This window comes from Hemiscyllium ocellatum, chromosome 2 (assembly GCF_020745735.1).
Source record: "Hemiscyllium ocellatum isolate sHemOce1 chromosome 2, sHemOce1.pat.X.cur, whole genome shotgun sequence".
In the NCBI taxonomy this organism is placed as follows: Eukaryota; Metazoa; Chordata; class Chondrichthyes; order Orectolobiformes; family Hemiscylliidae; genus Hemiscyllium; species Hemiscyllium ocellatum.
The window spans coordinates 41,462,353-41,476,968 of record NC_083402.1 but is presented as its reverse complement, the minus strand read 5'-3'; the positions used below and the strand labels follow the sequence as shown (position 1 = coordinate 41,476,968).

The 14,616-nt window shown below is 39.1% G+C and overlaps 1 protein-coding gene across 1 annotated transcript in view; it reads right to left on the bottom strand.

Moving 5' to 3' along the window:
- znf366 (zinc finger protein 366) overlaps nucleotides 1–14,616 on the bottom strand; it is a 60,020-nt gene that overhangs the window by 21,974 nt on the left and 23,430 nt on the right. The window contains exon 3 of the mRNA XM_060843822.1: nucleotides 271–462. Coding sequence (XP_060699805.1) covers nucleotides 271–462 — 192 coding nt within the window. The remainder of the gene's footprint in view (nucleotides 1–270; nucleotides 463–14,616) is intronic.

Genomic DNA, 14,616 nt, shown 5'->3' with positions numbered 1-14,616 from the left:
CGTTATATCATGTGATGTGAGATAATGGCATTCCCATTATTTTGGGCGACCTTTAATTGCACGATAGGTATATGAAGATTGACTTATGACATTTTAGTCATAGTGAAATTCCTTCAAAATATTTAACACCGTTAATGCTGACGATCAAATCTAATGACTTGAAGGTTATTTGAAATTTGAGCATTGGATTATTGTTCTCAAAGTAATACACGCGGATCATTCAGCAGCAACAGTCTGTTAGCCTGCAAACGTTCTAAAATAAATACAAACCTTGCATTTGAAAGGTTTGATGTCAGAGTGGACAATCATGTGTGCCTTCAGTGTTTGTTTCTGCACAAAGCTCTTGAAGCAAAGATGGCACTGGTAGGCTCGGATGTTGGTGTGAATAAGGACATGTCGCTTCATGTTGGCCAGCAACGTAAACTCACGTCCACAGATTCCACATTTATGCTCCTTTACACCCTGAAACAAGAAATAAAAAGGGGAACCAGTTCAGTGCAGGAATTCCCCTGATGGATCTCATGTTGTGCTTTCAAATGCATGGATACTGTGTAATTTTCCAGAGTTGTTGACTCTGAAAAATTGATTTGAAATCTCCACCGCAAAGAAGAAGTGAAAGGCTTATGGTTAGTTCTTTTTTTTTCTCTCTCTCATCTCCTTTTCTAAAGGCCTTGATACATGCAGCCACACAGTTTCATCAGTGCCTGCAAATACCTCTTCCAATACTTATTCTTCACATGTGAGTCCAGAACTAACGGCTTAATATTCTGTCCTGCTCCACACAGCATCTCCAATGTTACTGCTGAGGTAGAATACAAAATAGGGTGGAAGTTCTGCATGAAATAATGAAAGGGATTATAGGATAATACAGCACAGAGTAGACCATTCAGCCCACTATGCCTGTATTATCTCATTGCTTGGACTATTCAGTTTGTCCAATGCTCTAGCTCATTCCCATAGCCATTTCAAAGAATATAATCATTTCCTTTTTGGAAGGAAATGAGGATAGGAAGGTATTATCTATAGTCTGTATTTGTGATGATTAAAAATCAAAATTCACTATTGAGTGCAGGAACAAGTGTCTGACAAAATTAATTTGACTGGTTCCATTATTTTGTATATGTAGAATTACACCAGATATTGAATAAACATGTGTGTAATGATGGGAGCTGAAGCTTCTGAAGAATTTGTCATGAACAGCAAAAAGCAAAACAATTTTAAGACATCTCAGCACCAGCTGCTTTCCTCTTCCTGCTGCACACTAACCAGAGGTGCAATGTTCGTTCTATCTACCAAACTTGCAGGCATGTTTATATCCTGTCCTCTTTCAATCAACTTCCTTAACTTTTCTTTTGTCAATTGCTGGTAACTATAACCCTCTGGAGGGAAAGCAGCAACAGTCTCAGGGGGTTAACTACAAGAGGCGGGTCCCTTCCTGTTGTGTTCGTGTATGTTTAGTAGTAGATTGAGCAAGAAAACAATCCAAGTGATCTCTCAGAGCTGCACTGCTCTGCTGTGCTCTCTAAGTCGAAGAGGAAATATTGAATGTAGCAAGTAATCAAAGGAGAGAGCACAAAGATAGGACTTTTTAAATTTAACATAATTTAACATAATTGCTTTTCAAATTAAAAGAACAACAGCAATCTAAATTTTAAAAGATAACATTATGAGAAACATCAGAAAATGCTGGAAAAAAATCAGCAGGTCTGGCAATATCTGTGGAGAGAAAGAGTTAAGATTTCAAGTCTAGTGAAGACGGGGTAGGGGATAGAGCAGGAGTAAACGATTGGTGGAGATGGAGCCCAGAGAGTGAGAAAAACAGTTGGGCAGATGAATGGGTAAAGATCAGCCTAGGAGAATGAACATAGCTGCTAATGGGGATCATTAGTAGCTGATGATGGGTTGTTAGTGGTAGCAGCCCATGTCAAGGCCTGGTATATGGGATTGGGAAACTGGAAAAAAATTCAGAAATTGCTGGAAAAACTCCATGCTTTGCTGGAGCATTGCAGAAAGCCTGAGAACGTGTTCTCTGGCCAACATTTCTGTCTCAGGCTCGCTGCAGTGCTCCAGTACATGCTGGGAGCAGCACCTCATCTTCCACTTGGGAACTGTACAGCCTTCTGGACTTAATATCAAATTCGACACTTTTAGGGTTTAAGGTACCTTTCCCTATGTCCTTACCTCAACTCCCATACACGAGGCCTTAACATCACATGAGCTGCTATTATTACATAATTTCAACTACTAATGATCCCCACCATCAGTATTCATTCTCACAGGCTGGCCTTTACCCCCTTGTTTGTCTGTCCAACTATTTTTCTCTCTGTGGGCTCCATTTCCACTTATGGGGCAGCTCCTCAGTTGCTGTCTGACCTGCTGTGCTTTTCCAATGCCATATTTTATTGACTCTCTCCAAATATAAATCTCAATTAGAGAAACAAGATTTGTATGTTAGGCATTAACTCACTTCCTGACTGCCCAGGCACAAGTCAGGAATGTGATTAAAAAAAACTCCCCACTTGCCTGTATGGGGCCTGCTCAACAACACTCAAAAAGCTTAGAAAATGCAACCCACTTAATTGGCATCACATCCACTCGCTCCAGCACCAAAGCTGAGTAACAGCAGTGTGGACTATCTACAGGTTGAACTGCAAGGCTTTTTAGGTAAGAAAGTAAGTTGCAATGAAGAACTAAGAAATGTATAAACGGATATGGATAGGTAAGTTTTTAGCTCAAGATTTGAAAGATGGAGTTTGATGTGGATAAATGTGACGTTACCATTTTGATTGGAGAAATAGAAAGCAACTTGGTTCAGTGGTTAGTACGCTACCTCACAGCACCAGGGTCCTAGGTTCAATTCCAGCTTTGGGTGACTGCCTGTGTGGAGTTTGCACATTTTCCCCATGTCTGCGTGGGTTTCTTCCCACAGTCCAAAGATGTGTAGGCCAGATGAATTGACCGTGCTAAATTGCCCATAGTGTTAGGTGCATTAGTCAGAGGAAACTGGGTCTGGGTGGGTTACTCTTCAGAGGGTCGGTGTGGACTTGTTGGGCTGAAGGGCCTGTTTCCACACTGTAACGAATCTAATGTAAAAAAAACTTAGAGAAAAATGCTTTGTTGCAGAGGGATTGGGTGGCCTCATGTATGAATTGCTGAAAACTAGTATGCAGGTAATAGAGAAGGTGAATGAAATTTTAGCATTTGTTGCTAAAAGAATAGAGTACAAAAGGAGGGAAGTGTTGCTACAACAGTATCACGAATTAGTGAGACAACATCTGCAGTATTGTGTACAATTCTGATCCCCTTACTTTATTGGGGACATAATTGTAGTTGGAGGAGAGGTTCACTAAATTGATTCCAGACATGAAGGTTTTATATTATAAAGAGAGATTGAACAGTTTAGGCCTATACTCTGGAGCTTAAAAGCATGAGAGGAGACCTAGTTGAGGTATATAAATGCTAAAGGGGTAATCAGAATGAGATGTAATAATTTTAGGATAAGAGATAGCAAATTTAAAACAGAGATGAGAAATTACTCTCTCAAAGGGTTGTGAATCTGTGGAATTCACTGCTCCAGTATGCAGTGGATATTAGCACATTGAGGAAATTTAAGGAAGAGTTAGACAGATTTTTAATTCGTAATGAGTTGAAGGGTTATGGAGAGTAGGCGGGAAAGTGGAGTTGACGCCAAGATTAGATTATCTGTGATTGTATCAAATGGTGGAATAGGCTTGAGGAACTGAATTGCCTGCTCCTGCTCTTAGTTGTTACATTCTTAGAGAGCACCTTCTAAACTCATAACCACTACCACTGAGTATAGCAGGTCCATGGCAACACTATCACCTGCACGTCCCTTACCAAGCCACCCTCCACTCTGACTTGGAAATATAGTGCCATTCCTTCAGTATTGCTCAGTCAAAATCGGTCTGAGGATGGGCCACCTGACCTGAAACATTAACCAAAATTTCTCTCCACACATGCTGAGCTTTTCCAACAATTTCTGTTTTGTTTCTGATTTACGTATCTGTAGTTCTTTTGGGTTTTAAAATCCTGGATTCCCTTCTCTAACAGCAATGTGGGTCTACCTAAAGCATGTGGACTACAACTGCCCTCTTCTCAAGGTGACCAGCGATGGACAATAAAATGGCACCACATCCCGGGAAGGAGTATAAAAAATGCCTTAAAAAATAATAGACTTCAGGATTGTGATTAAATCTTTTAAATGTTATTCGTGTCCTTCCATCAATACGAGATTATGACGATGCAGCAAACAATCCCATTTAGATTTGGGGTGGGGACATGTTTTTCTTCGATGCATCTTTGCTAAAGAGACCAATCCTTGAACAGCAGGTTCTGCCAAAAGTGCCACACATAAACCTGCCAGATGATGTTGTGGGCTGTCGCTTTTTGGAGTGGCACCTGTTGCCTTGCTGTGGTCTCTGGTTATCATGTTCATGCAAAACAGCCCACAGATGTCACTATTTTTCTCCATCCCCAAGTGCAATACATGACAGGTGGAACCTTCATATTCTTGGCTGATTCAATTGTCATCTGACCCCAGCTACCCCACTATTTAGACAGTCGGTATGTGGGGTTCTTCTACATCTAAAATGGCCAAATTCAACAAAGTCATTTCTGACTGGGGCTGATACCCTAGAGGTCTTTACCTTTGAGAGGTCTACCACATTTATGATTTTGTCCTGCTAGCATTAACCCATAATGTGTCTCAGACAGCAAAAATGAAAATCATTGAAACAAAAACAGAAATTGCTAGAGAAACTCAGTGGGACTTGCGGCAACTCTGGAGAGAAAGCAGAATTAACGTTTCATATCCAGTGATCCTTCTTCAAAACAAAACATTATTGAGCTTTCTTTTCTGGTAGCTGTAAGTCACAATTATGCAGCAAGCTGTATTTAAGAAGGTGGGAAATGTGTTTATTTCTAGATGACTACTGCTAGTACATTGTGGAATTTGGTATCTCTACCATATATGGTACTGGATTTGAGATAGCTCACTGCCATGAAACCTCCTTTGTCTTGGGTCTACCTAATTAATGGCAGCAGAGGATGAACCATTGGAAAGTATTTACAGATTTGTTCCTGGATTACAAGAAGGTTTATTGTATGATGTCAATAAGTACAACAGTATCAGACATAATTACCAAAACATGAGAGAGCTGGTGGAGATACTTTTGTTCCCTCCAGAAACTGGAATGGAACACTTTGTCTTCATCCAGTCTGTGTGTAGTCTTAGTAGAATAGGTGGAGCCAATGTAATATGAACATTAACCCTTTTAAAACAATTATCTCATACAACATCTCTCTCCAAGTTTTACTTTCAATAGGCAATCCATTGTACAATCATGGATAGCTATAAAGCTATCACCTTTACTACTCCCTCATCTTCCCTCATGTTTCTGACCTCACAAATATGGGCAATGGGGAATTTCACACTTTTCACAAAACACAATCTCATTGAACTTGGAAGAATGGTGTGTGTCTTGTTTGAGGAGTGTTGACATTGGTCCTGATCTGTGGATCTTTTCCCTGTTGGAGTATATTTTATTGCTCAGATATCCTTAGCAGCAGATGTCATTGTTTGAAGGTATTGTGGGTCCATCCATTACCTAATCTTGAGCACCGTTAACATCCAAACGTTCCTTCCTGGAGGCTGGCTGCCATATTGAAACAAGCACTCTCTTCTTTGTAATACCCTTGATTTCTGGATCATGCAATTTCTCTCTAATTGAAAGAGGTATTCTCTTTATTGAAGATTACTTAGAGCAGGTAATTACATTCTTGTTGACTGTGTCCTGGAACTGTGGTCATTTGACTAACTCCCAAGGAATCATTATTCAGCTAATCACCCTTGAGTTTTTGATCAGGTTGGACATCTTCATTTGCTGTTTGTGATTGTTGGAAGAAATAATATTTTTCAGGTCATCATTTCTGTTACTGAAAGATTGCTGCTCAGTCAAACCCAGCTGGCATTAACTGTACTGCTTTATTCATTTGTGCAGTCAGCTGCTGTATTGCCTGGACACCATCAGTTAAAGAGTCACCAGTGAACTCAGGTGGTTTGTTCTGCTCATTCTTGTTCTCAATATTTGTTTCCTTTGGTTGAGTTTCATCATCTGATCTGTCAGCAGTGATGACAGGAGTGCTTTACAAGCCTAACTATTCTGTGTGATACCAGATTCCACAATGGGTTACAAGAATTTTCAATCACTTTTGAGATCTCTGACTGAGCACTGGCTGTACACCTGACAATGCCTAAATATTTCTGTTGTACCCTTTTCACTTCATATTCCCAAAACAAACTGGAACAATGAGGATTTTATTTTGTCACAGCGTAGTAAGTTGTCATTGATTGTGAAATGTGCTGGTGCTCAAAGTATGCCTTCTCGGCCAAACACACTGGTCTTTTGGTTTAGCCATCCTTCAACATAATAGAATCTCTGTCCCTCATTTGTTTTTTATTGAATGTGGTTAAGCCTCTCCTGTCTTGCTGGCCACCATATTTTCCTGGCTTTGTGGGACATTCCTGTTGTGGCACTAAATGTAATCTCTACAGATTCTTTGTGGTCTGCTTTGAGTCCAGGGAACGCAGTGAAATCTTTCAGTGGTTGCCCAATGACTGGTTGCTCTTTTACTGGTCCATTGTTTTGACAATCATTCTGTTTGCCCCTGGACCAGTTATTCTTGAAAATAATGTGACTCTTTCTGACTCCTTATGGAAGTTGAAGCCTAAACATCTGAACTGTATCGTAAAAGTTCTCACTCCATGAATGCAAATTTGTGTCCTGTATGCTACCCTTGAATCTGTTTGGAAGGATTGCATCATTTTTCATTTCTTCTCAATGTGCTGATTAATCTTAAAATTGTAAATTGTAAAATTGTTGTCAATCTGTAGCATTACAATATTGCTCATCTCTTGTTCCTTAAACTTACACTCTTGTACTCACAAATACTGTTTTACATTGAATTACTGCAGAGCTTGCTAAAACACCAGCCAATGTTCCCTTTATTTGCCAGTTAAACTTTGCATTACAGCATGACTGTAATAAGTTTTTCAATAAAGCTTTAAATTGTATTGTTGATTATTCAGGAGTGATTTACTGCTTTCAAGCATTTTTAAAATAGGTTCCTTTGTCATATTGTAGCTCAGTACTGCATATGGATCCTTTCTGCTCTTTCCCAGTTTTAGCTACTATTAACACTAAACAAAGTAGTGATTATCTACTTCTTCAAAGGTTTTCATAGATCATAAGACCATAGAGCATGAGCACAAAAATAGGTCATTCAGTTCATTGAGTGTGATCCAGCATTTCAGCAAGACCGTAGCTGATCTGATTACCTCAATTCCACTTTGCTGCCTTTTGTCTGTAATACTTGATTCCTTTACTGGCTAAAAATCTGTATATCTATCCTTTATATACTCTTAATAATACAGCCTCTACAGCCCTCTGTGGTAAAGATTCATACCCAATGAGAAAATAAATTCCTCCTCATCTCTGTTATAAATAGGCAATCCTTTACTCTGAGACTATATCCTCTAATTCGAGACTTACTCAGCAGTAGAAGCAATCTCTCCACACCTATCCTGTAAAAATATCCTTCCCTTTAACAATGTTATATAATTTAATAAGATCTCCTCTCATTTTTCTAAACTCCAATGAGTACAAGACTAACCTATCCAAGCTTTTCTTATAAGAAAATCCCTCCATACCTGGAATCAACCTTCAGAATTATCTTTGGACCACCTCCAATGCCAATCTATCTATCTAGATAAAAGGGCCAAAATTGTCCACACTTTTTCAGGGTGTAGTCTAACTAAGTTTTAGCAAGATCTCTCTATTTTTATATTCCAATTCCCTTTGAAATAAAGCTCAACAGTCCATTTGTCTTCCATGTTACTCACAGAATTTAGATGTTAGCTTTTGTGATTAATGCACAAGGACCTCCAAATCCATCTGTGCTGCAGTTTTCTGCTGTCTTCATCACTTAAAAAGTATTCAGCCCTTCTATTCTTCCTGCAAGAGTGTGTATCTTCACATTTTCTGACATTATTTTCCATCTGTCAAGTGTTTGCCTATTCACCTAACCAGTCTATATCAATTTTTAGACTGTGTCATCCTCACCTCTTGCCTTCCCATCTCTCATTGTCTCATCTGCAAACTTTACAATAGTAAATTCACTTCCCTGATCCAAATCATTAATATATATTATAAATAGCTGTGGCCCCAGTATTGATCCCTGTGACACTCCATTAGTTATAGGTTGCCATCTTGAAAATGCCCCTTTTATCTCAACCCTGTGACTTTTTAAAATGAACAATCCTCTATTCATGCAAAGATACTATTCCCAACAATATGGGCTCTTATTAAATAGACTCACATGTGATAGCATATTGAATGGGGACAGCATAGTGGCTCAGTGGTTAGCACTGCTGCCTCAAAGCACCAGTACCTGGGTTTGATTCCAGCCTCAGGCAAATGTCTGTGTAGAGTTTGCACATTCTCCCAGTATCTGCACAGGTTTCTACTGGATACTCCAGTTTCCTCCCACAGTCCAAAGATGTGCAAGTGGATTGGCTGTGCTAAGTTACCCACAGTGTTCAGGATGTGTAGGTGAGGTGCATCAGTCATGGGAAATACAGACTTACATGGAAACAGTATCTACATGAATTTGGAAAGGCAAGGATGGATTAAGGGTAGTCAACATGGTTTGTTGTGTTGGAAATCATATCTCACAAATTTGACTGAGTTTTTGAAGGGGTGACTAAGAAGGTAGATGAGGGCAGTACGGTAAATGTTGTTTACATGGATTTTAGTTTGGCCTTCGACAAGGTACTGCATGGACACTGGTTAGTAAGGGTAGATCAGTTGTGATGCAGGGAAGGCTAGCCAAATGGATGCAAAATTGGCATGACAGTCAGAGACAGAGAGTTTTAGTAGAGGGTTGTTCTTCAGGCTAGAAGCCTGTGACCAGCAGTGTGCCACAAGGATCATTGCTGGGTCTTCTGTTGTTCATCATTTATACAAACTATTTGGATGAGAATGTAGGAGGCATGGTTAGTAAGTTTGCAGATGACACCAAAATTGATGGAATAGTGGATAGTGAAGAAAATTATCTAAGAGTACCATAGGATCTTGCTCAACTGGGGCCAGTGGGCCAAAGAATGGCAGATGGATTTTAATTCAGATTATTACGGAGTGTTGCGTTAGACAAACCGATGCAGGACTTACACAGCTCCTGGGGAATGTTGTTGAACTGACAGACATAGTGGGGTAGGTATATAGTTCCTTGAAAGTTACATCACAGGTAGACAGCGTGGTGATTAACCCTTGCCCTCATTAATGAAAAATGTCCCAGCCTACCCAGCCTATTTTTATAACTTAATCCCTTCTTTCCCTGCAACATCCTGGTAAATCTTTTCTGAACTCTCTCCAGTTTAATAATTTCCTTCCTATAGCATTGGAGTGGAGGTGCCGGTGTTGGAATGGGGTGGACAAAGTTAAAAATCACACACCAGGTTATAGTCCAACAGGTTTATTTGGAAGCACTAGCTTTCAGAGCACAGTTCTTTTGTCAGGTATCTACTGGGGCAGGATCATAGGACACAGAATTTATAGTAAAAGATCAAAGTATCATTCAACTGGTGCTATGTCTTGAACAAACTTGGATTGCTGTTAAGTCTTTAGTTGCTTATAATGACTTTGCAGGTTTTGATTCATTAACATTTAAGTCCTAGCACTTCTTTCAAGTCACACTCCTGAGATAACTTAAGGTTTAAAAAAAAAGGTGATATCTCAGCTCAGACAACCCATTTAAAGTAGATTGAAATCTGTCTGCATCCCAACCTTGAGTCAGAGTGGTTCTACTTCCAAAGTAGGGATTTATAAAATGTCGTATGAACTGACTGCCTACAGATTGTGTACTTTTTGAACAAAATAGAACAACTTCCTATTGACCAGAACTACACACAGTATTCCAGAAGAGGCCTTGCCAATGTTCTGTACAACCTCAACATGATGTTTCAATTCCTATTGTTAAAAGTCTGAGCAATGAAAGCAAACTTAATCATCCCGTTTACCTGTAATGCAAATTTCAGAGAATTATGTACCAGAACCCCTCGATCTCTCTGTTCTACAACTCTACCCAGGCTGGAACCTTTTTCCCTGGAGCTTAGAAGGCTGAGGGATGACCTTATGTAGAGGCATATAAAGTCATATGGGACATAGATAAGGTGAATAGCTAAGTCTTTTCCCCAGGGTCGGGAGACCAGAGCCAGAAGGCATGGGTTAAAGGTGAGAGAGACAAGATTTAAATGGGACCTGAGCAGCAACTTTTTCACACAGAGGGTGATGTGTATACGGAATGAGCTGCCAGAAGAAGTGCAAGAGGCACATACAATTACAACATCTAAAAGACATTTGGACAGGTACATGGATAGGAAGGGTTTAGAGGGATATGGGCCAAGTGCGGTCAAATGGAACTAGTTCAGTTTATGAAACATGGCCAGCATAGACAAATTTGGCCAAAGGGCCTGTTTCCATGCTGTATATCTCTATGACTCTAAATCTCTATAGAGAAGAATGGACACCACAAAAGATGCCATTTTGACAATTAGAAGAATGATTGATACAATGTACTGAAGACACCAATGTCCATTCATTACAATGCACTATGTCTCATTTTAGGAAATACTAATGAAGCCAAGCAATGTGCATATAACGAGCAACACATGACTCTCATAGGTCTATGATAAAACATCTTCAAAACCAGGAAAAGCCTCAAGAATAATGCAAGTCCAGAATTTGAGATCCAATTTGAATTTGAGTGTTTGAGCTATCCTGTATAACTTTCACCCATCATGGTACAGGAAGAGGAAACTGACTGGAACAGTTCTTTGTTTTGTTTTCCTGCTCAAGTACACTTCAAGGAGCGTCACTGTAAAGAGTGGTGATTTGAGTGCTCTTAAAAACAAATTTCTGAATCCTAACTGAGGAAATTGCATGGACAATGACCTAACCATGGAAGGAATGTGTTGTATGCTGACCAGATAGACCTGTACCTTTCAGAGAATTACATGACATCATGACAATCCAGTATAAAAATGTTCACCTTATCTCCATTTCCTGTATCATAGGGTCAGTCAGTGTAGCTTCTTCAGTCAGTTCAGATTTATGCATGCAATGTACAGCTGCATAAGCATGTGATATTAATGCCATGTAAAAAGTGTTGTTAATAAATCTCAGGATATCTGTCTGAACAAGGATATAACTCTTTGTGTTACATGAAGTGCGGTCTAACATAGTTAACCAAAAGGCACATCAGAAGGAGAACTGAATTTGAGGAAAAAAATCCCAGTAAAACATTTGAAAAGGACTATTATGTTGTATAACATTCAACATCAATAAACAGAAACTATTAATCATAACTATTACAAACTTCATTTCTGTCAATGTGCAAGTTCTTTGAATACTTTGAAATTAAGTGTAAATTTCATAGAAATTGAATTTTGTTTGCAAAGGTAGAACAAGTATGATGACAGAATGTTTTTGAAATTGTAAACATTATCACTGATAAATATATTGTCTCTCTTAAGTTACTAGCGAGTGATCCAGAGTACTAGCCCAGGATCAAGTCATCAGAGACTGCCACTACTGCTCACTTCAGGCTCACTTCAGGCTCAATGATTTCTTACTACCAATCCCAAGAATGGATTCATAAGACAATGGGTCATTTGTAAGATACCTGACCCACTGGAAAAATTGGTAATGCTTGCTCATTCAGAAAAGGGTGTTGGATTCCTTCCTTTAAATAACTCAATAGTAAACCCAGACAGACCATAGTCATAGAAGATTAGACATAGGGTTGGTTGCAGGAGACTCCCCATGTTCTGGTATTCAAGGAAGACCAGGCAACACTGGAAGTGCTAAGATCACATATGTCTTGGTAAGACTGATAGAGATGGAGCCCAGTGAGTGACCAGGTCATGATCAAGGCCTCTAGAAAGTCTCCTGAGAAAAATGCTCCTGGAAAATGTATATTTTAAAAATTCATTGGCACCACTTTTCAGGGTTCAGGCCTTGATCATGATCTGGTCACTCAATGGGCTCCATCTCTATCAGTCTTACCAAGACATATATGATCCTAGCACTTCCACTGTTCCCTGGTCTTCCTGAATACCCAGAACATGGGGAGTATCCTGTAACCAACCTTATGTCTAATCTTCTGTGACTATGGTCTGTTTGGGTTCCACGTCCGTCAGACCAGTGAGAAAATCTGGGGGAAAGCTTGTATTCAGTATGATCTGGCTTTGCCATTTTTACAGTAGTTTTGCAGGAATACACACTGATATTAATTAATTGATTTTCAGACCCAACTGCTTTAATCAGTACAGATTACATCCAACCATCAACCATAAACAGAATTTTAAATGATGCAATTCCTGAAAAACAGACAAGATGGTTTTTCAAGACTTATGTCCAATATTCAGGTGAGGCACCCAATACCAATGGAATCAGGTTGGGAGTTCATGGTATGAATGCACTGAACTGTGGTATTTGGAGCACAAAAGACATATATGTGAAGCAACATCTGTCTATCGTAATTTGTAATGCAGAACGAGACAGGTTTTGTCTAATTGTGCATAATTATGTTGAACAAAAAGCTTGCCTCCAACCATGCTGGATGTGCGACTTGATAACTTTGCGTCTGGAACCTTGGTGTAGATATGCTGAATTAACATACTCAGACCAACTCTGGAGCAGGTGTGACTTGAACCTTGCCATTTTAACTCAGAGGTAAGGACACTATTACTGCACTAAAAAAACACAATGTCAGTGTATAATGAGTCAAGAGAAAAATGTCCTTGACAAATTAGTTTAAGGGATTTAGATTTAAACAGAAAGAGGCCTGAGATGAATGCTGAGTTGACTTGGATGAATTTAATATCAAATCACTCACAGAAGAGAAGTACAGAGAATAACAGATTCCATTAAAAGAGAGAAAAATAACAAAAAGGAAAAACAGAAATGTTTTTAAAATATAAAATTTTACCATCTGAAAGAATTCACAATATGAGACATCTTACTTTTAATTCTGTATCTTCCTATACAGAGTTTTTAAAATTAATTTATGGGATGTGGATGTTAATGACTGAGCCAGCATTTATTGTTCATCTCTAATTGCCCAAAGGCCAGTTAAGAGTCAATCTCATTGCTGAGAGTCTGGAGTCACATGTAGGCCAGACCAGGTAACGATGGCAGTTTCCTTCCCTAAAGGAAATTAGTGAACCAGATGGGTTTTTCTGACAATTTGTTTAGTTTATCAGATACCGTAGCTAAATTTCTGTTTCGAGTTCAATGAACAATTGTTCATTATTGCAACAAATGCAAGATATTCATAGTGAGATTAAGCATGTGATATCAGTTTTCCATAGGTAATGGTGGAACAATTGATCAGGACAGCAACTTGCGGTCAATCACCTTTCCTTGTTACAAGTTGCTAACTAGTTTTTTTCATGAATAATAGCATGCATCATTCCGATGCTGTTCTCTTTCATAGCAAAATCTGTTCCATTGTGTTGAAACAAGATATTGCAATTGAGTAATATGATGGTAAATGATTAAGATATTTCTATATTTACCTTTTACGTGGGAATCTGTTTCAGTTGCTAGGAGGCAGAACAATGCAGCTCAAGTTAGACAATTCATATTGAAAGCAGCCCTACATCATGCAGCTCAAACTCAATTGTATTCAATAAGTATCAGAGTCATTTTTACTCTGTAATGTTACAAATTTATAACTGGCCTTAAATATGCTCTTAGGTGCTTGTGATTTTCCAAAGTAGTTTGTGCATTTTGTGATGATTAAAATAAAAATCCTTATTTATTAATGAGTGAGAATGCTGGATGAACACTATGTTTAGGTTAATTTTGTTCAATCCATACAACTTTTCTTTTCATTATAATACAAAATAGTGACGTCTCCCCATATCAGCAGTAAAGCAAATTTTTTAAAAAATTTCCTTCTCATGATAAACTTTTGAGTTTTACAAAACTATCCTTCAAGGAAAAGTATGATTGATTTTGCAGCTTCTGCCAACATGGACTTATCTGTCTGTGCCTTCAGGCTGGATTTACTGGAGGTGATGGAAGTTCTACCCAACAGCTTGAGAGATGTTGAGAGAACCACACATCACCTCTTTGAGGGAAAACCTGCCAAATTCAGTGCCATTCATGCACAACTGCAGAAACACATGCTTTCCCTCCAGGGTGAAGGACTCCAAAAGTAGATGATTTCCCATCCACCAGTCAATCAGTAACGAGCAGCTCTATCACGAGGGAAGCTGCAATTGCTGTTACATCCCAACAAAGACCTAGGGCCATTATTGACTAGCAAGTAATGTGTCGTCGGGAATTACATAGGAAAGGGTTTGATAGCAAGGTCAGCAGAGTAATACCCTGCAGGTTTTCTCTGTCCAATCCAGGGTACTTTGATCAGTTACTGAGTGTCTTTGAATGAGGGACCTGCTCCCACCTTGGGTACAGGTGAGAAGGTAATGGAACCCCCACCCATCACACTTCTAACTAATTTCATTCTTCC